Source organism: Apis florea, unplaced genomic scaffold (assembly GCF_048593485.1).
Source record: "Apis florea isolate Af1SG1 unplaced genomic scaffold, ASM4859348v1 contig_3791_pilon, whole genome shotgun sequence".
NCBI classification, from domain to species: Eukaryota; Metazoa; Arthropoda; class Insecta; order Hymenoptera; family Apidae; genus Apis; species Apis florea.
Genome location: NW_028256855.1, coordinates 364293 through 390113, shown reverse-complemented (window position 1 = coordinate 390113; position 25821 = coordinate 364293). Strand labels below are relative to the sequence as shown.

At 29.4% G+C, this 25821-nt stretch overlaps 1 protein-coding gene across 5 annotated transcripts in view; it reads left to right on the top strand.

Moving 5' to 3' along the window:
• LOC100867850 (trehalase) overlaps nucleotides 1-25206 on the top strand; it is a 68613-nt gene extending 43407 nt beyond the window's left edge. For 3 of the 5 annotated variants that reach the window (XM_086915534.1, XM_086915535.1, XM_086915533.1), the window contains 9 exons: nucleotides 7320-7436; nucleotides 8544-8845; nucleotides 9278-9456; nucleotides 13177-13358; nucleotides 14639-14885; nucleotides 15466-15706; nucleotides 17817-18016; nucleotides 23020-23187; nucleotides 23852-25206. In XM_086915534.1, the coding sequence (XP_086771660.1) occupies nucleotides 8557-8845; nucleotides 9278-9456; nucleotides 13177-13358; nucleotides 14639-14885; nucleotides 15466-15706; nucleotides 17817-18016; nucleotides 23020-23184 (1503 nt within the window). In that variant the 5' untranslated portion in view covers nucleotides 7320-7436; nucleotides 8544-8556 and the 3' untranslated portion in view covers nucleotides 23185-23187; nucleotides 23852-25206. Of the gene's footprint in view, nucleotides 1-7319; nucleotides 7437-8543; nucleotides 8846-9277; nucleotides 9457-13176; nucleotides 13359-14638; nucleotides 14886-15465; nucleotides 15707-17816; nucleotides 18017-23019; nucleotides 23222-23305; nucleotides 23622-23851 lie in introns of all 5 variants that reach the window. The other 2 variants (XR_015294536.1, XR_015294537.1) reach the window with 2 other exon arrangements.
• Nucleotides 25207-25821: the final 615 nt, after the last annotated feature.

Here is a 25821-nt window from a genome sequence, read left to right as displayed (position 1 = left end):
TTCACGAACCGATAGGATAGTTCAGAAGACTCCAATTACACCAACTATCTTTGTTAACTATCTTGCTCGCTCCATTTCAATTTACAGTTTTAATTCCGACCGATGAGTTTACCGGCTCACGTGTACCAACAAGATTCCCACCGCAAGGATCGAGTAATCGATAATGGCCACCGACAACCGCCTTAGACGTGCATGTATTGTCCTTAGATATGCCCGTTAATATCATTAGTTGCCAGTAAATTGTATTTAATTGATTCAATAATTGAATAATGTTCCACTTGCGCGGTTAATTTTTAATTTTTAATTTTGAGAATTGTGGTAAAAAATGTTTATTTAATCGTTTGGCATTGGTGACATTGGTGAAAAGTAGTATTTCGGGTTTTTTGAAAAGAAGATTTATCGTTAGAGGGACAAATAAAATAGTGAACTTGTATTTGAAATATTGATATTTACGTGCATTTTTAATTTAATAATGGGTATCTTATTCATCACGCCTTCATTGGAAAGGCAAATCGTTGCATCGATAGTGCGCACAAGTCAAAATTTTAAAGGAGAGATTTTTGAAAATTATAGAATACCAATTTTTTATTTATCCTATTTATAGCATCATTGTCAAGCAGTAATTAGAACTAAAACAGCGAGGAAATCGTCCTCGAGAATTATCCGCAAAACGTAGACACTTTTAACAAGGAGATAACCGATCGAAATTGGGCGGCAATTCGTTTTAAACTTGAAATCGAAATCAGGTATCGTAACTTCCGTGGATATAAATTACGTGAAACGCCTTCGGCGAGAACGCGAAAACTCGGATAAAGCTTGCCTGTTTCACCCTCAAATCCCGCTAAGTATCTCGTAAATTAGGAAAAGATCGGTCCAATTAAAGTTGCACGTTAAATAAACCTCGATCCGGCGTTAAGAAACTTTCGATTCGAAGCTTGGAATTCCACTTATCCGTCGTGTTCTACGTCGTAAAAATGATCCAGAACGTGCTACTTTGCCCCGATTTGTGTTTATGGACCTCTCTCTCGATTTTTAGGATCTAAAGACGCCTTAAAAGCGAGATTGGTTTCGTAAATCGTCGACGAATCGAGAATAGAATCGAGAATAAAAGAAGAACGGATGAGATTTAAAGGATGAGATTTTCGTCCACGCGAGTAAAGTGAAATTTACATGTACATAAATTTTTGGAATTTTGTGATTACAATTTTCTCTCCCGAATTTTTTTCACAGATATTGCATCTTCGATTTCGTTTCGAATTGTTCGAGATATTTTTTTGTATCCAACAATTTTAGAATTTAATCATTTTCTCTTGATTTGACAATCATTTGAAACGTGAGTTGGTATGAAATACGGTTATTAATTTTTGCTTTCATTTAATCACGATAAAAAGAATTTTTAACAATATGATTTCTAATTATAAACAATTTATTCTTCGAATTTGTTCTTTTTTTTTTTTTTTTTGAAATCCTCTTATGCAACACGATCGTGGAAAAATCCACTTTATGATCCAATATTCATAACTACGATCGTTACGAGGATATGTGAGAACGTGCAAGGTGTTTAATATTTTAATATTTATTATTTAATATTTAATATTTATTATTTTAAAAAAATAGTTATAATCGCGTAATCGTTTAAAAGGATGGAAACACCTATGACTCAACTCTATTTGACACTTTCGTCGCCATAGATTTCGAATATCTTGAATGTTAAGCTGCTTCGTTTACATATTATTTATGTATTCCAAGGTAATTAAAACGTGTAGATAGATATTGCACATATATATGTATATATATATATATGTTGGAATGCAAAAGTGTATAAAGAAACATTGCGATACTTGGAAGAAGAAAAAAAGAAAAAAAAGTTACTTGGTCTACTTTATAATATTATTTACGACACTTTGCATAATAATCTTTATGCAGCCTGGTGGAAGTCTTTAAACGAGTATGATATACGAGATTCATAAATGGTGACATTTCTGTTTTTATGGAAAAATAAAATTGTTATTTCATTTTGTAACGTATGTGGCAAGAATGTAGTTTTTGCATCTATTCCTTTTTTTTTTCTAAATTTCTTCTTAACTCTTCATTTTCTTTATTCCTTTTTTTAACTAAACAGGATAGGTGATACATTTTTTAAAGATTTATTGATATTTTTGATTAATTTGGAAAATTTGAAATTTTTATTTAATTAAACAAATAAAAATTGTCTTCTTTAATTTTGTTGAAGATAATTTATAATTAAATTAGGTTTAAAGGAAAATCATTAAACTTTACGATATTCTAAATAGAAAAGATATATATTAAAATAAATTTTATACAACAAAATATGCGATGTTAGATTTATTAATTATATATTATATTATTATTAATTATAAAGAAGAAGTTTTGAATATTACTTCTTATACACTTCTTTTTTTCAAATTTATAGAACGTCTTTTCTAAAAATTATATTATTTCTTCCAACAAATTTTAGAATAAATTAATTATCATCATCCAAGAAACGAAACTCGATTCTTACTTTTATCTTATCGACTTGTGTCGCCCTTTCTTTCAATATATCAATCGATAACCTGATAATAGAATTATACTGATTACACGTGTGTAATCCACTCTCATCACAGCTACTTATCATTATGGATCGAGCAAACTTTAGAATTATCTCCAAGTACACGTGAATCTCTCTCTCTCTCTCTCTCTTTCTCTGGTTTATCGTCACCCTTTGATGAAGCTAATTAACCAGTTTACAATGGAAAATCTGCATTTTCAAAGTTAGACCAATTACAATTGGCGCACTACCCGTTCCATTAAAAGTGAACTCTCTTAGAAAGATATCTCTCGTACGAAATCTCTCAGATGCAATGATTTATTCGCGAGTAGATATGCACGAATCCTGTGCAACTCGAGTTACAAGGGAAAGCAGATTTAACTGATTGTGAGAGAGCAACCGTGAACCCTTAATTCGCTTGAGACTGAATGAAATCAGTTCAAGAGGAATCAAACTCGTGGAAGTGCTCGTTGAGAAATCTGCATATTTGCATATTGTAGTTGATTCTTCTGTCTCGGGTCGAGCTGTTTCATAAGGACCCTTTGTTTTATGGATCGATCGTTAATTTCTCTTTTTATTAATATATTTTGAAAGATAAATGTATGAATAATTTCGAGTAAATAAAAATTCACAGATGAGAAAAGAGGGACAAATCTCATTTCCCTCGATCAATTCATTTAATAACCAATGATAAATTGTCAATCTTCTTTGTTCTCTTACATCTTTACAAAAAATACTGTATCGTCATTGGATCTCCTTCGTTAATTCATTTCCACGTGCCATTTCGTGTGATTTAAGTGGTTTCGTACCACGAATGCTTCGTTTCCAAATCCGCGACAGGCTCTCATTCGAGGGGGTAATTTATCCCGAATTACATCCCTCGGATCTAGATAAAATAACGTGAAAGAAGGAGGAGTGTTGATTAGGCCGATTGAACGAACCCCTGAGAAATCTTTTTCAAAAGGGTTCCTTTCCATCTTCGAGTATCGTAATGTCGATTCCACGAAATGGCCTTAATCAAGTTGGGGGAGCTTTGGAAATATTATCCAGCGAGGAAAATAGAAAAGAAGAAGGAAGAGGAATAATAATACGGTGGTGAGGAACGAGGCTTTGTGACGACGATCTTTTATATTTGACGTTGCTTGATTTTCGTGTTATGCGATCACTTTGTTGTTGTAGATGATACAAAATATGAAATAGAAAAATTTGATTTAATGAAACTTTTTGCACCAAAAAATTAAATAGTCGAAGAATGCAAAAAGTATTTAAATAATAATATCAAATAGAAGGGGATGAAAAATTTGGAGAAAATTAACGATAAAGAACCTATAAAAGTCTCTCGAGTATGATATCAATCCTATAATTTATTTTCGATATTTGGAAAGAGTGGAAATAAAATATTGATATCCGACATCTAAATTTACTAAATCCACTCCATAAATTTTTATCCCATGTATAAAAATATACATTTCGACGTCATGAATGATGTATAAGAATTTTTATGGCAGTAATACTGCGTGTACTTCTTTTACTTGGACATGTTCTCGCGCAAGTTTGACGAAGGTAACGTCAATCGAACGATAAAACGATAGCAAAAGAAGCCAGGTAGCGTGTAAAAAAAATTCATGGCCCGAGTGAAACGATTTGCTTTACTCGAAATATCCCTCCGATAAAACGATTGAAGAAGTGGCTCCCTCTATGGAGAGGCAACCACCTCGAAATAGAGGACAGTCCGTGATTTATTTGATCGTCGACTTTCTTCGAGTGTCCTCCATATTCCTATATTTTTTTCCCTCAATTCTATGGTTTCTACATTCCATAATATTTTTCTTAGAATTTATTTCTCAAAGGGTCTGATCCCGTTCAAATAATTTTGTCATTTTATTATTAAAAATGTTCCAAGTATTTGTGCAGTGAGAAAATTTAAATTGTTTTCAATAGGTTAGTGTGATTTAATTATTTTTTTTTTCATATTCAATTATTTTTTCTATTAATAAAAATTGAATCGTTTATATACAAATTTATTTTTCTTTTTTTTTTCTTTTTTTTTTTTTTAACGAATTTGAGTTTTTAAAGATTCAAATATGTTGTGAGATAATGAAGAAGGGAATGTCTTTAAGAAACAGATTTAAATTCTTCAAGTTTTCAATTAACAATAAGAATAATTCTTTTTTATCCCATTCCAATAGACGAGAAAAGAATTCGACGAGAAAATCTTTTATTCTATAACAAATTTCTTTCATTTGTACATTTATGTCGTATTGTCATTTCAATGTGCAAACATTGAAGCTATCGAAAAAAATTGTAGGCCATCCATAGAATTTTTGAAAGCCATTGAAACGAGATTCCATCAATCAAAAGAGTTAACTTTTTCTAAATACACCAAGATAAAACATTCGAGGAAGAGAGAATGAATGACAGAGCGATGAAGGTCGACAATTGCGGTCTTTTAGGATTTTTTACTCTTTTCTTTCTTTTTTTTTTTTTATTCACAATGGTAAAGCACGAAATCCTAGGATGCGATGATCATAGTTACGATATCGTCCTTAACTCCTGTTGAGGATGGAGAGTAAGAATGCATGGAAGACTAGAGGAAACGAAAAAAAAAAGAGATAGAAGACACTTGGTCCTTTATTTTCTTTCTCTAACGAGAAACGATAACATCAGGGGAAATCAGAACTCATTTTTTTGAGATTTCTAAAATAAAAAGAATCCTCTCTTTTGTTTTTTATTTATTTTTAAAATAATATTGGTATTTTACGAAAGAAATTTAAATTTAACTGTTTACCTTTCGTAAATTGTCATCTTAACAAATATTTATTTTAATTAGTATATTATATTTTAAAGTCTATTACATTCATTTAATTTTATATTCTACATAATAGCCATTAATTGCATTAATTTCTATACACATTCATTTTTAAATTTAATTCTTGAATCGTACAAAAAATTGTTTTTATATATATATATATATATCTTATCTTGAAGAATATTTGTAGAATAACAACACAGATCTTTGAAATTAAATGATGTTTAAAAGAAACCAATCATATATGATTCAATGATTTTGTGCAAACAGATAACGATGTTTTTTCATATACACAATTCCTGAAGTTTTATTCTTCAAACAGTGCACACGATCAAAAAGATTTCTGAGATCTATAGTTAAACTAAAGATTAATCTAGGAAAAGAAAAATACTTTTACTTCCCTTTCACAATTACGCAATTATTATCAAAGTTTTCCCTTAAAATTTTCTCAATTCAAAATCTTGAAATGTCGATCATGGAAACATTTGATTTTCTTAAAAACTAATTTTAAAATAGACAACTTTTTATTTTTCTTTCCTTTCAATCACAGGTAATCACAGATATTTTCGAATGTACGATTGGCAAGAAAAGAGTAACAATGACGAGCACGTACAAATTTCGATTCAAGGATCGAAAACACCGGCAGCTGTTTTTCACTCGATCGATTTTGGCATCACGATAATTCCTTTTCGTTTGGCGGACACGTGGAACAGTAGGCGTTGTTTCGGCTCGGTTTACTTAACTGCTGTCAGCTTTGTGCCAAATCCGCGTCGGCGTTAAATTTCCCCCTTATCGTGATGTCATTTTTTTCGTGGATTTGCTATTCGGCTATCTTTATCGCCGTGTCGACTGCTCGTGGTGAGATATTTGTAGAAATGGACGTTGATGGCGATTGTCAGGTAATCTTTATCGGAATAGAAATCGATGTAGAGAGGATCTCGTGATGTAACGTAATAATTTTCGTTCGAATTTTAATTTCCTCATTCTTCCATTCCATTTTCTATTTTTAAAAAATTCTGCTTTCCATTCATTGTATTTATTATTTATACATAATTTTAGCTTTTATCCATAAGTTGAATTAAATTTTAAATATTGTAATCTTAAATAATTATTTAATGTTGGCAAAATTCTTTGCATTTTTATTAAATTGTCGATACGAATCTTGATCGAATTTAATATTGAAAATTTATAGTTTTATTTATTAATTTATTAATTTGCTTCGTTACAAGACAATTGATAAAATAATATTCAAATTGTATTTACATGTCAGTTATTTGATATTTGATAAACTTTGAATTGGAGTAAAAGTTTTGTGGAATAATAACTTAATATATTATAGAAAAAATTAATAGGAGATACTATTCCTTTAATATTTTTAATTTTTAGCAACGCAATTTCCATTTGTAACACTTGCGCGTTATTTACGCAAGAATGAATTTTTACAAACACGAGTTGAATAAAAATTTATTACTTCATTTTTCAAATATCGTAACGCGTTTACTCTGGACATTTTATCTTTTCCTTTTATACGTCACATTTTGCCATTGTACAAACTCTACACTTTTTTTCTCCCCATTCGAATCTTACATGCATGATACAAACGCATAACAAACAATGCACTAATTACATTAAAAAGATATAATTACCGAGCAATACGATGGAGAACAAAGTGGTTAACGATTTTATAATAGACTTTTATTCTATTTACTTGTCGTCAAACGAGCTTTCGTATACGAGGTGAATCGGATCAAAGGATAATCGGCTCAGGAAATGACCGTGCACGGATTATTGATTCGTATCCACCAGAATGATGACATTTCCATCCGTGTGACTCTTATGAAAAACAAAAACTTACACCTGAAATATTCGAGCTTTAGCATCCTCCATCCTTCTTCCGGAATAAATGATTTTTCTCGAATTTTCACAATTAAATAAGTTTTATTGTTTTATTTTTTCCAGCGAGATCTATTGCACGGGAGAGCTGCTGAAGACGATACAGCTGGCTGAAATCTTCCCAGACAGCAAGACTTTCGTCGATCTCCATCAGATAAACGACCCGGAAATAACTCTTTCCAAGTAAGTGCGCTTAATTGATATTTTTTTTTTTTTTTCTAGTAACACGCGTGCCAATTTTCTTCTCTATGTAAATTTTGTAAAATTTATCTTATCGAGCGTATCATTCAATAAAAATGCAAATATTTATTTATTTGATAGATTAACAATCAGTAAAATAAAATGAAATGTTGTGATTCGTTTTAATATCTTAGAATCCATTTTTTTGATTTTTATCTTCGAATTTGAAAAAAATTGAAAATTATAAGATTAGAAAATTTACCGTGAATTAAAAAAAAAAACAGAAATAGAAGAGAAAAAGCCATTTATTCATCACTACTTTAACTACTCTATGATCGCACAACTTCTTCTTTTTTCTTTTTTTTTAAATTGTTTCGCTTTTTTCGTGAGGACCTGTTCGATTTTCACTAGTGGTACAAAGCGAGCATTGTTTCGGCGATTGTTACGTACAGAGGGGTACGAGAAAGGGTAGTTTTCACTGGCTCGAACAAAATAGGGTGAATTTCCTCTCGTTTTATAGGGATTGCAAAACGAATTCGAGTAGAGCGTAAAACTCGTTTCCAAGTTTAGCGTTAATGGGCAGAGGAATTTGATCTTTTATACGTTAAGGGTGGCATACTGGTAGATTATGAATGTACATACAATTTTGATCTGTGTTTAAATAAAAAGATTCGCGATAAAGTAAGCACACGCTTGTTATTTCTTTTTTATATTATTTAATTTTCTTCGACAACGTTTTGAAAAATTCCATTCCGTGACTCGAAATAAAATAAAAGTCGAAAATAAAAAGTTTCAATTGAGACTTTTTGAAGAAATGTTTATTAAACATTTAATAAACTGTTTATAATTATAAATTTTCTCTATTTTTAATTTTCAATACAATTTAACAATTTAAATATCTTGTAATTTCTTGATCTCATTTCGATAAGTATAAAATATTTCTCTATCTATTTTGTATGCATTTTTTTACCACCATCGCGCTGTATACTCGCACATCTTACTTATCTCGTTAATGAATGCGGCTCCATTCGACCGACCGCTAATGCTATCGTTACAACGTGTCGTTGTTGTGATGGATGATTGATTAACCGGATGATTGATTATGTCCAGCTTCTACAGTTTGATGAATGAAACGGGGAACAAACCGAGCAAAAGTCAGTTGACGAGATATGTTAATGAAAATTTCGCCTCGTCGAACGAGCTCGTGAACTGGACGCTGTCAGATTGGACGGAGAGCCCTTCGATCTTGAAACGGATCAACGAGGCCAAGTATCGGGAGTGGGCGAAACATCTGAACGAAATTTGGAAGGAATTGGCGAGGAAGATCAATCCAGAGGTGGCTGAGTATCCTGAGAGACACAGTTTGATATACGTGAACAATGGATTCATCGTTCCTGGTGGTCGGTTTAAAGGTGAATTAATTTTATATTTTGACAGAGAATTTAATAAATTTTACAAAATTTGATATATTTGAAAATACGAATCTAAATTTAAATAAATTTTAGAATGTCTGGAATGTATTTTAATTTTTATTGATAGAATAAATTGTAGATTATTATTAGAAAGGAAATTTTGAAATTTTTTGGAATGTTTGATGTGTTTATGAGAAAAGAATTGTTTCTGCGTTGTTTTATAAACAATTGGAATTAATAAATTTTTCAACAAAAATTTGTGAAGACATATCTAAAACAAGAAATACAACTAGAGACAAAAAAATGTTGACAGCCGCTATGTTCAATGTGTGGATTGATCAGTTATTAAATTTTGTTCAAAGCTTTATTCGACATGACACTAAAAGATATTTAACAATTATGTATTTTTTTTTTCTTTTCTTTTATGTACAGAATTTTACTACTGGGACAGTTACTGGGTGATCGAAGGTCTGCTGTTATGCGACATGTATCAAACTGCCAGGGGGATGATAGACAATTTCTTATACATGGTGAAGAAATATGGTTTCATACCCAATGGTGGCAGAATTTATTACCTTATGAGGAGCCAGCCACCTCTGTTACATCTCATGGTACGTTATTTTTTCTCATATTGTCTTTAAACTCGTTTATCTTCCTTCCTACGATAAATGCAAAAGAGTATCTTCGCATTATTAAAATGTGTTATTTACGCAAATTTAAATATTATTATTATTAAATAGTAATCAATCGCTAAGTGTTTCGATATCAGAATTAACAAATCAGATAAATCAAATTGATTATGGATCTTTCGTTTGCATGATTGTTGACAAAATTGATACTCATTTTTATTCGGACAGAAACATAATTGTATATTGATAAGTACAAGTTGATAATTATAGTGCTTGTCAAATTATTTAACGTTATTTCATTGAAAGATGAAAATAATTAAAGAATACTTTCTTGTATACATAGTAATTACATAGTATAGAATACATTAATTTCTTCATACAAATTGTTCATTTTATTCGTTTTAAAGAAAGAAAAGGAATAATCAATAATCAAGGAAATGAATTTCTTACGTAATTACTAGACGGGAAGGAAACACATAAAATTTAATTGAACTTGTTGAAAACGTTTAAGCCATCCATAGAGTTCATTCTTCTGGAAAATTTGTTTCTCTTGTTTACAACTCTCCCTGAAAATCTTCTATTGCTTTTACTTATGAAACTGTAATTACTAACCATTCCCTGAAGAAGATTACTATACAAATAATTTCATTTTAATCTTTCTCACCAAATAATTACTACATCGTACACAATTTATAGTAATCCCTTGTACTACATTAATCGAACAACAACAATACAATCTTTAAAAACAGCAATGCCAAATTAAGTGTCACCGCTGATACTTTTAATTACCAATTATTAATTTCACATTTCACATCTCTAAATTTCATTAATATTATCAATAAATAAGAATCACGAGAGAGAGAGAGAGAGAGAGAGAGAGAGAGAGAGAGAGAGAGAGAGAGAGAGAGAGAGATTCCACTATCCAATTCGAATCTCATCAATAATAATCGTGTTAATAGCAATTACAATTATATTGCCCCATCTCTCCATTCTCCATTCTCCATCGATATATACATTCCATCGAGTTCCAAGTCGACTCGACAGCTGGATAATAGCTTGTCCACCTAAATTTCCACGATATCCAATTCGAGTTCTCCTCGTTGGTAAAGACAATGGAGCGGTGGAGCAAGGAATTTTAACTTCTCCTCGAGCTTTCAACGAGTCAACAAAAGTTTTCGCATTTTCCTTTCACGGGGAAAGGCGATGGGTCCGGCGCTGGAAAGATTTCCACGCAATTGGAGTTGGGGAAACTCAATAGTCGGAAAATAGTTCGCAATTTAAGATCGAAATCGATATGAACTGTCGTGGACGTGGTTGAAACGCGGTTGGTTTTGGCAAGAAAGTTGGACTGAAAAGCTGAAACGATTTTTTTTTTTTTTTTTTGTAATGGAATCGATGTTTTTCACTTTTATTTTTTTCTTTTCTTCTTCTTCTTCTTTTTTTTTCTTTCTTTCTTTTCTTTTTTTTTTTTTTTTTTTTTTTGGTTAGAGATATTCACTCGAGATTCTCTTCGCGGGATATAGGAGAGAATTGGAAATGAAATTTATGGGATACTTGAGGTGGTGATTCGAATGCTTGAATCATGAGTTGAATGAATTATTTTAACGGAGGTGCTTTTAATTAGATTGAAACGTTGGAATAATTTGAAAGAAGTAAAAGTGTTTTTACTTCAGTGATTGTAAGAAAAGAATAACAAAGAAATGATAAAGTAAATAGGAATTATGAAACTATGGTAGGAAAAGAAATGATTTTCAAAATTGTGTTGTGCTCTGAGTTATATATTCGAATATTGATTTTTTAAATACATCCTGAATTTTGTTCAAAATAAAAGATTTTTACCTTTATATTCCAATTTAATTGAAGAAAAGATTTCATATCGTAATTATATAGGATTTAGTAGAGAATTGATTTGCGTATTTACGAAGAAATGAATAAGTTGAATAGGTTTTGTAATTTCCGTTAAATGAACGGGAAACTTTTCATCAAAATGAAGGAGAAAGGGGAAAGGAAATAAGATTGGTAAGTTTGAAGTGTATAAGTCAAGGAATTTAGAATCACTGCCGGTGCACTGGTTCGAATAAATCTGGGAAAACCAAGGAAAAATACGAAAATCGTAGCCATGCAAACTCTTTGCCTTCACGAGAAGGAAATATATTTCCACCAGCATGTAAAGAACGTTGTGGTGGAAAGATTCTCTCATAGTGCTTTTAGCCAGTTCTTCGACAAAGGAAAGAGCAATCTCGAGCTATTCTTCAAATAATATTTCAAAAAATCCATTCTTTCTCAACTTCCTTTATACTTTGATTCTCCTCTCTTCGAATCAATCGAGATTTAAATATTCTTCGAAAATTTTCCTCATAAATTCCATGTATTCTCCCACTTATTACCTCGCTAAAATAAATAAAATTACAAGGCTAAGAATCATCCAAATCCAAGCAAGAAAATAGAACTGTGCTATAATTTCACATTGTTACAAATTAAATCCAATAACGAAGAATATAGAAATACAAACGAATTCTTAAATGTTTTTAAATATTTCCAAACTTTTCTTAAAATATTCATCTCTAAATATAAATTGTTTAAAATAATTTCCATTATATATATAAAATTCTCAGCCTCGCGTGAAATTATTATTTATTTTATTATTCTTCAGCAATTGAAAATTAATCTGTACTTGTTTACTTACATCGAATATCAAATTTTTTAAAGATGTATCAAATTTTCTCTTCCACTTGACGGATTAATGGGCCAAGTTCAATAAGTTCAAGTGATTTGTCTTTTTCCTTTTTAAGATGGAAAATATTGTTTCGTAAATGTAAATCGAAAGGGATATATCCGTCCACGATGCGCATTTCGAAACTTTTGTTCCGTAATACAGCACTTGAAAAGTCAGATAGGAGGGTGCGCTTACCCTCCAACCCTCTCTAATGTGTTTTCGGTAAGGATAGTCGGATTGCTGCTGCGCTTGTTCATTTCAGAAGATAGCCAAGTTTTGAACAAGAGAATATCACGGAAGTTTGTCGAATACATGTATGAATACCGTTTGTAAACACCAAATATTTCGATCGAATGTTATATAGAGATAGCGAGTTTGCTATTTGATCAGAGAAAGGATTGATGAGAAAAAAAAATTTATATAAATTATATTCGAGGGCAGGGTTAAAGAAATTTTGTAAAAATTTTGATATTTATATTTCGAATATTTTATATCGTATTTTTGTATCATGTGCATTATTAAATTTTCTGTGGAACACAAAATATCTGGATATTTATTGACTCGTATCAATGAAAATATAAAAATATGTATTCAAATTAAAATAAATAATTAAATAAATAATTCTAGAATGTAGCTTAATGATAATGGATTAGTGAAGATAATACATTTTCGTTATGGTTACATATCCATCTGCTCTCGTGTAATGGAAAAATGCACTTCTGCCATTATTCCACTGAATCCTTTTAGTCAAGCTTGATCCATTAATCCTTGAACGAATGAATAAAAGTATTATTATTTATATAGACAAATAAAACAAGAAGACAATGTATATGAAATAATATTATTTGTTATTTTTTTTATCACTGTTGTCTCATACTTATAAAACTTGAATATAATCCACAAGAATTGTAAGAATATGTCTATATGAGAAACGTATAATAGCTTGTTGTTGTTCTACTAATACTATAATATTTTCTGTTTAACAGGTCTCAAGATATTTGGACTTCACTGGGGATTATGATTATTTACGTTCGATTATATCCACTCTGGAAACTGAATTTTCTTTCTGGCAACGAGAGAAGATGATCGACGTTGAGAAGGATGGAAAAATATATAAAATGGCGCACTACATGGTCAATAGTACCAGTCCTCGACCAGAAAGTTACAGGTAATAACGAATAAACTTGATACAGTGTAATTGTTTATAGAAATTTCAATTTTTATTAACAAAACTGAAGAAATTTAATTTAAAATGTTGTTAATCCTTTGCATTAGATCATTGTTTTTCTAATTTTTTCTGAATTGCAATGCCTTTCTGTAATATTAATAACTTGCAACTCTTCCAACAATCTTCCATTAATCTTATTTTCTTAATTCTAAATATAAAAAGGAATTGATTTAAAATTATATAAGAATGACAAGTAATATTTTGTAAATCAATATATTATATTTCTTATTTCTTTTTATGTTTACTGAAGTATATGATGATAAATTGACTTTTGAATTTGCACATTGAATTTGATAAACTAGATTGTATTCCAGGCACGTATGCTCATAGTAACAAGCTAACAATTTGTAACAATAAATTTACGTCTTGTACAATGATAATATTCAAATGTTCTCTGGTCTATACCTACTTGAAATATAATCGAATGCAAATGTTAATAGATTCCACGAACTGTCATTAAATTCAAGCTTCTCATATAAATTTCGAATTCACTAGAAGTTTATCAAATTTGTTTGTGTTTCGTGTATACGTGAAAACGGTAATCTCGTTCAGATTAGCATTGATTTCATGAAATTTCAAACTGCTCTCCTTACTTAATCAACTTTGATGAGTTTAGTTTGTCTTTTAGATATGTATTAATAAAGATACACGTGATACCTCTATAGTTTATTTTAATATGAATATTTAACAAGTTTAGAATCTTTATAGGTATCAAAGTTAGACATAAATATCAAAATTTCTTCAAAAAGGGTTTGAAATTTAGAATTTTTTTTATGGATCTTTAACTCTTCGATCCTAAGAATTTTGAACTCTTAGGATTCTTATATTGCTCAACTTTAAAAATTTATAAATTTTTCAACCCTCTAATTAGAATTTCAATATTTCTCCTTTTTTTCTCAATTTTTGAATCTCTTTATTTTAGAATTACAAAATTTTAAATACCTCATGAATTTCCCAATCTCAGGATACTACAATTCCGAGATCTTTGAAATCCTCAGAATTCTAATATTTCTTTTATAATCCCTGAATCTCAACTTTTGAATCCTTAAATTTTCAAAATTTCAGAATTTCCAATGATCCCTTAATTCTACAATCACTCAATTTCTTCAATCCTCCCCTATCCTATACAAATATAAATACTCTAATATCTTCTTATCAATCTTGTAACAACCAATATATACGCATGTAAATGTTTTTTTCTCTTTTTTTTTTAATGTCAGAGAGGATTATCTCATGGCGCAGCGGATACCCGAAAAATCACGGGATTTCTTTTACAATAATATAAAGGCTGGCGCCGAAAGTGGCTGGGACTTTTCCAACAGGTGGTTCATACGGAACAACAATAGCAGTGCGCTCAGTTTATACAATATCTCCACGCAATACATAATACCTGTCGACCTTAATGCGATTCTGCAACAAAATGCCCGGCTCCTCGGCGAATTTCACACTCTGCTCGGGAACAATGCGGTAAGCTGCGAAACATTCGTTGACAAACATACCGCGTTAAAATTCATCACCATAAATTGTGTGCTTTCACACACAATGGCTTTCGTTATATATCAGTAAAGTTTAAAGGTTGATCAATGGATGTCGATTATTCATTTAAGATTAACTTGTTTCGTAGAGCTGAAACTGATTCTGTTGATTGATTAATGTGAAAATTTAATCGCTTTGCACAGTTGGGGACATGATTTGTCATATATATCTTGATTCATGTATTTGTATTCAATATTTTATATATATATATATATATAATTTTATTTGGATGGATTATACTAGTTTTTGAGATATGTAGATAAAGGATAAATTAAAATGTTGGAATAGGGAAAAGAATATGTGAAAAATTGTAAATGAGAAACGTTAAATAAGAGTAATTATTATGAAACTTTATTTAATAGTAAATTTCTCTGCCATTTTAATATTATCTTATATTAAATTCCTGATTAATAAATAATAGAAATAATATAAAATATATTCTTGATTCTTGAAATTCATATATTTCACCTCGTATATCAATTATTGTAAATATGATTTTTAATTTTTCTAGAAATCTCAGTATTATCAGAAGATAGCATCACAGCTTCAAACGGCCATCGACAATGTTCTGTGGAACGAAGCGGATGGAATATGGCTGGATTACGATATGAAGAACCAGAGGCCTAGACATATGTTCTACCCTTCGAATCTTGCGCCACTTTACACCAAAAGTTACAATCGTGGTCAACGTGAGCATTATGGCGCAACTACTCTGAGATATCTCAAGTCGCAGAATATCGACAGCTTCTTTGGTAAGTTCTTTTTTTAACAGTGATAATTATTTCTTTCTTTCTTTTTTTAAACTTTGAATTTCAAACTCTTATTTTAATTTTATATACGTGAAGAATAATACATTTTTTCTGATCCCTTATATTCAAAAGATGCTTTTGAAAAGGTGCTTTTCGTGGTCATTTCTATAAGGATGAAATCGAATGGAATTGGAATGATAAGGAATAAATTCTATATCTTTTTATGCCTTTGGTCACGAGAAAAGGTGACATTTATCATTCATACAATAGAATACAATAAGTATTCAATATTAATTAATATTTAGTTTATTATATTATCCCTTAATAATTCATTAATAACACATTTTTAAAAGTTCATAAAAATGAAATAATATAAACTTGATAATAATATTAAACAAAGGATATACCATCTGATTGCAATTACAAAATTCTTTCTCTCTCTCTCTCTCTCTCTCTCTCTCTATCCACATTGTACTCCATATCATACCATATCAAATCAATAATTCATTTGTCATTTACACTCATCATATATCACGTAAACAACTAAAGCTACCATGATTAAGTATTCCACGCAGTTAATCTATTACGCATTCATTATCCAACGTACAATCTCGATACAATCTCGAAACTTTCATCCTCGAAACATATTCAAAGATAGAAAATTTTACTCGAAAATCGTTTCAGAGTAACAAAAAAACGTAGCCTTAAAACCGCTTTTTGTTTCACGTCCATATCTCAATTGGTTACCGAGATACAAAGGTTTAAAGCTTTAAAGCGTTGGCCACTTAAAGAGTACGCTGAATGGTAGCCTAATTCGCGGAATACCGGCGTGACCCACATTTTTTTCTTTGAAAGTGTACATACGTAGAGGTTTGTCGTGGTGGTGGAAAAAAGATGGTGACTCGTCTGTCACTGACCATTCAGGTAGCGATGGGATCAAGTTCAGCGTGTACTTATAAATCGAAAATTAAGTTCAATGCAAAAGAATCATTTCTAAAAAATAATAACTATTTTATGAAACAATTATTTCTTAAATTGTATGAGAATTACGAATTTCAAAGATAATAGAGAAAATTATAAATAAATGGAAAATCCCTAAGTAAGATACTTATCGAATTTATTCGATCGATATTCGAATGTATTTTAAAATATGTATAATTATTTTAAAATTTTTTCAATTTTGGAAATTGAAAGTATCATTTCTATTTTTATTAAGAGATATTTTTTAAAAGATTCGAATTTTGTTTGAATTAAATTTTCGAATCTGCTTATGATTTGTTTAGTTCCATCGCTACTCACAAGTGGCGCGAGTGTGATAGGTCAGTGTAGCGTATGCGGAAGCGAGAGGTCCGAGGATGCGTCGAGAATGCGAGCGAGACGGAAACAACGAAACACACGAAATTGTGGTTCGCTTTAAACGACTTTATCTCAGGAACCGTGAGTCGTATCGGCTTGAAACAAAAACGATTTTAAAGCAGATGATATCTACTTTCTCGTGATAAAGTTTTATTGGAATCGCGCAACCAGTTCTCCAGCATTGGTCGGTCAAAGTTTCAGTTTTAATTTTAAGAGATTTAAGATTAAAGATTCTGTGAAAGTTAAAACAATTTTAACTTTATTTACTTTCTTAAGTATTTTTTTTTTTTTTTTTTTTGCAATTTCGTGAGATTTAAAATGAGAGAAGTTTAATATAAGTTTGGATACATTTTTATCGCGTGGAGAAGATAGAATAAGACATTTAGTTTTCTAAATTTCTTTTTTGTGTGGAATGTAACAATAGGATTGATCTTTCCATATATTTATAAAATAAATAAGTTAAATCCATTTAAAAAAAGATTTATTTGAGATACTATTTCTTTACTCAAATATTATTTCCAAATAAGAAAATTTTACTTGGAAAATCACTCGAGGGAATGAAAATATTTATTTATCTATTTTAAAAATCTACTTTTTTTTTTTAACCCCATCACTAGAAATTCGTATTTGAGATTTTTGTTGCGAGGAGGGTCTATTTAATTAAAATAATTGCATCCAGTTACATATAGTAAGAAAATGAGTTGTAATGAAGATAAAAGGAAACTCGTTTAATCGAATTCGTTTTCTTTCCCCGCAGGAGGTACACCCACATCACTAAATCATACGGGGGAACAGTGGGATTTTCCAAACGCGTGGCCACCGTTACAATCGTTTATCGTAATGGGCCTCCACTGGACTGAGGCTAGGGAAGCAATGGATTTCGCCCAAGAATTGGCGTTTAGATGGCTTAGTGCTAATTACGCTGGTTATAAGGAAACTGGGCAAATGTTTGAGAAGGTAAGCTGATAAGGGATATCGAAAAATGATAAAGATAAAATTAAAATTAAAAATTATTGGAAAGATTTTAAAAGCGATCATTCTAGCGATCTGTATATGATTGATCAAGAAAAAAAGAGAAAATAATAAGTAGGTAATATTTTATATTTTATACTGTTAAATTTCGAATGGAAATCGATATACTTTTTGAAAAAACTATTTGAATAGTTTGGCAATCAAGAGAAAGAAAAGAAAATGAAATAGACAGTATATTTTAACTATCTGAAACTTTCAACGGAATTTTTAATGAAAAAAATTAATATTCTCACAAATTTTTCTTTTCTTTCTCTTTTATCAGTATATCAATTTCTTGTTAACTCTGGAATCATTTTGTCTCAATTTTAAATCTTGATCTCTTAAAAGTTAGAAGGAAGAAAAGGAGTCGAAAGTTTCTTAAAAAGTCGGAATATTAAAAAAGACACTCCCGTTAAAAGTGATTTAATTGAAACTTTCTCTTATACAATGTCTGAAATAAAGGTATGAAAATGTAAAATAAAATAATCCAATATTCATAATATTGGATTATATAATTTCACACTTAACTTAATAGCCTTTTCATTCCATAAACTTCCATAATACAGGATAATAGATTTTTTTTATATTGAAAATGATCTAAAAGTAACGAAATCGATTTGCTTTTCATTAATCATAATTAATACTTGCACTAATTGCAAAAATAAAAAACTTATATAATAGTTAGTATACAAAGTATACGATATTTGCTGTAAGAAATTTATTTTAGAATTTCAAACTACTTGCACACATAAATATCCTCATCAATAAAATGTCAATGAATTTATCTATTTTCCACTATTAAATTAAAATGATTGGAACACCTCAAACATAATCATTACGACCATAATTTCTAATTCTTCTGAAACGAGTCTCCACGAAAAAAGGCAACGGATGCATAAATTCACGTTAAAATATTGCCTTCTCATCAAAGGAAACGCAGAGGGTTCGAATATGGACATGGATAGAATGAATCACTGCTCATCATTTTTCAACCGTCTATGAATTTTCACATAGTCAGAACCATTCGATTTTTTCTCTTCTTCTTTTTTCTTCTCTCTCTTTCTCTTTTCTCTTCGTCCATTTTTATATTTCACGATCGCACGAGAAAGATGCTTGACGAACGAAGGCAGAGAACATCATAGAGAACCATGAACCACCTTCCTCTCATACCTCATTTCGACCACGATACCGTGACGCGGAGGAAAATTTATGAAACTTCGTTCGCAACGGGCAGCTTACTGGTGAAAAATATCCTTACGTTTTTCTGCCACGCATTTTCCTTTTTTTCTTCTTTCTTTCTTTCTTTTTTTTTTTTTTTCCCCATCTTGAACAAGACAAACTAAGCTTGGAAGGGTATATTTCAGAAGTTTCTCTCAAAGGGTAAATTTATTGATTTAAATGTTCCATGCTCGAACAAATTGAAAATTGTCGCTGTTGGTGGTATGAAGAAATATAGTGGTGGATGCTTGTAAATAACATTCGTATCAATTTTTGGTATCCTATTTTATTCTATTTATAAGGATGTTTCTCTGACTTTTAATTGTCAGTTTTTTCAGATGAAATTTCTCTGAAAAATATTTCGTTTCCTTTTTTTATCGTTAATTTTTTTATCGTGACTGAAAAAAAAAAAATATCTCTTTCTCGGTTTAATGGTCAGTCAGTTTTCGAGAAATATAGGAGTCTATTTATCTGTGCAAGTATTATCAAGTATTTCGAGTGTAAACGATTAATTTTAGATTATCTTTACATCCTTTATCATTCTCTGTTGAAATCTTCTTTAAAATGTGATAATATATGTCGTAAGAATTGATTTTCAATCCTCAAGTTTTTTAAAGGATACGAATTCGATTAAAAGATTTTCATTATTCACAAATTTTCTAATTTTACGAACACGTAGTTGTTCGTGATCATTCAATAATTCAGATTCTGTTTCAAAGTTTTTCCAATATCTGTTTTATTTATTCTAATAATACCTATTAAAGGACATGGATGTAAACAGATCCAAAGATTAATATCGAACTGAAAGGAATTCAATATTGATTCCGAAGCTCGTTTCAGCATTCCATAGATAATTCTCCGCTTAACGTATGAACCATCCGACATGGAATATATTCCTTCGATCTCCATTCGGAAATTATTGAAGCGATTAACAAAATTAAATCATCGGACGAAATTCGAATAACGAGTGATAATTTAAAAAAGAAAAAAACACGATCATATACGGGTAAAAAAAAATTTATCTGCTTTACAGATACGTTAATATAATCGTGTGTGAAACAGAACGGTCGAAATGGAAGCAAGGAAAATAGCTATTTGAGGGGAGAAGTTGAGATGTATAAACGGTTTACAATGAAAAACGTGTCGATTGAAATCGACGATAATTAAAAAAGCGTTCATCGCAATCGTTAAAAAAAAAAGATCGGTATATTTGTCGTTTGGTAATAGAAATTTGGGAATATCTCGTTTATCGAGGTTCGTGCCAATCGATATAGCTATCGTTCAATCAAATGGTTTAGAGTATTGAATTATTGCCGCGTGAAATTTTGCCGATATCGCATAGTTTTGCCAATAATTCGCGGAATATTCTGTGTAATGTGATTATTATCGAAAATATGAATATAATAATAACGTGGATATGTGTTATTATAGGAAATTTGAATTTAAATATTGAATATTGAATTTTTCAAGAAAGAGGTAGATATTTTTGTTTGCTTGTAATTGGATAATTTGTAAAATAGTTTTTTTTTTTTTTTTTTTTTTAATATAATAAGATAGAGAAATCATAAGTCTTGTAAACTTTAATGAAAGTGATTAAAAATAATTATTATTTCACATGCTATGGATTAAATAAATGTTTATAGAAAGTTTTCATTGAGAATTTTATCAAGTAAAACAAATTATTATAATGTGAGATATTTTGCGCGATAAAAGTAAAGATATTATTGGAATTTTTATTAAATTTCAAAAATTTAAATTGCCAAAGGATAATTAATGTAATTAAGATTTCTGAAGGGAAAGGATAATAGTCTGAAACTATTATCAATATTATAGGATTAAAAATTTTCTAATTGAAACGAAATATTCCGATAAAATAATTTCGTACAGCATGATAACGTGTAATAACTTGGCTATTGTCTTTAATTAGAAAGTTTTCCCTCGAGTCGAAATCGCGTTCATGTGGTCTTCCTTATAGATACATACGAAGAGGTAAAGAAGATTTAAGAGGCTATTCCGTAATTGCATCCGTGCTACCAATGACGATAATTCTTAATTAAATTTAAGGAATATAGGGATAAATGGTCGTCAATCTAATTAAACGATACCCTTAATTTCACCAATTCGATCGAAGAGAAAATTGAAAGAGCAAACAAGTAGTTTGTCAAAAATCTAATTTGTTTAGAAAATAATCTGTAAAAATTACAGCTTTCTTCAGGGACAAATTTAAATTTTTGTTTTTTTAGAAATTTTTTAGAAATTTAAAAAAATGTAATCAAGGAAATATCGGCATCTAAAATGATAGGTCTCTTGGAAACAAGGCTAAATTGAATGATGAAAATCAAGTTGAGAAAGTTTGTTGAACGATACTTAAGAATTTTGAAATTTTCTTCAAGAGACAAGAGGTTTATTTAGAAACTAATTTAACTTAATGAGACAAGAAATAATTAACACACTCTCAAACAATTATCATATTCATTCAACGATTATAATCAAGTGCTTCTCGTAAAATTCTTAAGAAAGTAGATTTGCATCTTAATTTAACTTGGCCCTGGTTCTGAAAACGACTCTACTCTTTAATTAAATGCATTCATTTACCCTTAAAACAGCGGGATAAAGGTAGAGAAAATGCAAATAGCGTCGAGTTGACATATTTTTAAATAATATATTTTAACAACCTTCGAATTAACAACTGGAAATCTGTTCATCGCGATGCTTTGTTTCCAAGCTTTATTCCAAAATCCTCTTTCTTCCTTTCAAAACGTGATTTATTAATTTTCATCCCGATTCCTTGCTTCCAGTTTTGTTGTAAATATTTGCCGTGTAACGAGCATAAATTAATATCACTCACATCAGTAAATTGAAAGGTACTTTTTGTTTCCTAAATCTCGTTAGAACCTGTCAAATTTTTAAATTTTGCTAAATTAATGAATTTGGTTTACGCTTGTTCGATTGATATTTCATAAATGTCATTGCCGCAAGTATGTGCCGAATATTAAATATAAAATCAAGAAATTATTTAATATAGAAAATTAACGATGGTAAGTCATTTTTAACTTTAATATCTCATGATATCATTTATATAACTATATGTATTTTTGGATACATTTCGATCACCTGAATGCTTTATTTCTTAATGCTTTGTTTCAAATATAATAAAAAAATTCAAAATTATCATTTCTCATTGTTAATAATTGATGTCGAAAATTTATTATTTTTCTCATCATCAAAAACCTTTCTTGGTTTTTTACAAGATTTTTTCTGTCACATTTTCGATTCTTCACATTTAAAATTTACCATAGAAACAACGCTTCAAAATTCCTCGACACGTTCATTATATTTGCATCAAAATTTTTATCTTATTTCATTGAACGAATAAAATCAAAAAAAAAAAAAAAAAAAAGGTAATCTAAATTTATCAACCTTCTTGAAGAATTAAAATGTAGAAAAAGAATAAAATATCAAGTGATACACAATCTTTGATTATTCCCTTATTCCAAATCTCTACTATCTCGGTTCCGGTGATTGAAATGCAGAGAATTAAGAATTTATCTTAAAACTTGTCCACTTTCATTCTTAGAATGTAAAATTCGTCGAAAGTTTAAGACAGCTCTCAGTCGAAAGTTAACAAGGAGAAGCTGCATGACTTAATTACCGGACGAAGGGGGTGTGCTGTAATCCTTTGAGAAACAAGAACGCGTGATTACTTGGTGTAATTAGCGTTTTAATTGCAGTACGACTCGATCGTGCCTGGCCAAGGCGGTGGTGGAGGGGAATACAACGTGCAAACAGGGTTCGGATGGACTAACGGGGTGGTCTTGGAGTTCCTCAACATCTTCTCGACCATCAAGGTGAGGGAAGTTGGATACGAGGACGACTTAACCGAGGTTGAACAGTAACAGGTGAGATGATCAATCTGTGGATTCACTTGGTGAGGTGAGATTTAATTTATCGTGACAGAAATGGAATAGAAGTATTATTTGGATTTGGATTATCTCTGATGTTTATATTTTTTTGCAGTGAATATAGTTTTTAAATATTGGAGAAGAAATTTTGGATGAAATTACATACATTTGTTAAATATTTTAATTTTCAAATTGTGGAGATGAAGGGGAAATGTGATTTATTGTAACGACGTGGAAATGTTTAGATAGATAAATAATCTCTGATCATACTTTTGAATCATACTTTTTATAGAAGGTATAATGTAAATATAGGAAGAATGTTATTAATGAAAATTCTGTAATTTTTACTTTTCAAATATTTTAATTTTTAAAATGTGACAAAGGGGATATATGATTGCAAAACGTTAACAAATGTAGATATATTTTATGAGGTAAATTAAAAAATTGAATTTGGAATCATTAAGATATTTATAGAGAATTCAAAGTTTATAATTTTTATTTTACAAATATTTTAATTTTAATTTTAAAATATTATGTAGTTTCATTGTATTTAATCATCAATCATGCCATTTTTTTTTTAAATTGTTAGGTTTATGAATATCTGAAAATTATTTAATTGTACGTGCATAATGTGTGAAATTTAGATTAAATTTTGTTTCAGGTTTCATTGGTGATAATGCAACGTGTATTTTCCAACGATTCTAGTCCACACGGAAATACAGGGCAGCGCGTTTTATAAAACCCACCGTTTGTTCGATGCAAGTCTATGTATATCTTCAGCAAAATTTATCGAAAGTTTGAAAATTGTAGAGGAAAATCTCCTTCTGTCGTTTTCAAATCGAAATAATTCTAAATGAACAATTAGAAATGCGTTAATAATAGATATGCTTTTATCTTGAAGGAAATATAAGAAAAAGAAATTTCAACAAAACATTTTTACCAGCTATATATATTGATATACGTCGGAAAAGGAAAAAATAATTAATAGTAACTATTAAATATCTTATTTATTTTCAGTTTTTTTAAAACTTGAATGCATTATAAAGTTTAACAAATTATTAATAATTTATTAATTATGAATCTTTTTTTTTTTTAAGTATCAAATGAATTTTCATTTAAAATATTATGAATATTATTTTTCATTAATAATTAAAATTATGCATTGAGATATAAATTTAAAAGAATTATGGATATCACATCGTGTGTCAATCAATACTTTCTTAATCGAATTCGACAAACGAGTGTACAAGACATGGACGCAAAAAGGTATAATAATTGCGTGTGCAACTTCATCAGTATTTTAATTTAATATTAGTTGTTATGATAAGTAGATTATATTCTAGAAAATTAGCATATCAGTTTCTTGATTGTTTCTCAGAATGGAGAATGGCGACAAATTTCTGATATTTTACTTTAACCCCTTGACTTATGATTTTTTTTTTTTTTTTTTTTTTTGAAACTATAAAAAGCAGCAGCTTTTTGCTATTTTAACACGTTCGTACCTAAAAGTTTTAGACCGTTCATTATAGATATATGATATTTTATATATATATAATTATATTACGTCCTTTTGCACTATGTGGCTTGAAAAATTTTAATATTGTAACATAATAATAATATTGTTATTATATTATTTTAAATTATATTATATTATACTATAATATATATTGAGATATAATATATTAATATTATTTTACAATTTTTATTATTATTGTTGTAAATTTTTTTATTTAAATTTTACAAGTCACACTTACGAGTGTAATTCAAGATTGTAAGATAAGGGACTGCGTATAACAAATGTATATAAGAATGAATTATTTTATGATACAATAAATAATATGTAAGGATATCGATTTAATTAAAAATTAATTAAGAAATATTGTTACAGAGAAATTGATATATATATACATATAAATATATTTTTAATAACAATATTTTAGGGAAGAACTGTTGTTAATGAGAGAAAAACATTAGATAAATGACATGTAAAAAGAATAAAAAAAGAAAAGAAATCAAGATGAAAGATGTAATATTCATTCTTATCCTATTTTCTGTATGAAGATTCAAATTGGATTATATAAATGAAAAAGATAACTATCATGAGAAATTGGTAAATATAATACTGGAGAAAAAGAAAAAGTAAGTTTTCATGGATTATATTTTTCATTGAATTATTTATGAGAATATATTTTCTAAAAAGATTAACCATTATATAGTAAATTCAATATAAATTTATAAGATAATGAAATATTTATTGAACATACTAGCAAATATAATTATTCAACATTTAATAAAGTTAGCTATGCATTATTTCTGTTCATATTGAGTTACTTCAGTTAAAATTTGATGATACAGTATATACTATTCGTTAAAATTTACTCTCAAAATGTACTCGTATCACATTTTACGAAATCTAACCAAATCTCTTTTCATTTTAAATAATAATAGGATTTTCAAATAATGAATGGAAATATAATTAAACGAGAATAATATTTCTTACATATACGATAAATATGGATTTATCGAATATCAAATTCGTTGTTGCATATTATATCGTAAAACCTAATTGAAATTTGCAATTCAGAATTTATTATCGTTTAAAATAAGAAAACTTTTCTGTTTTCCTTCTCT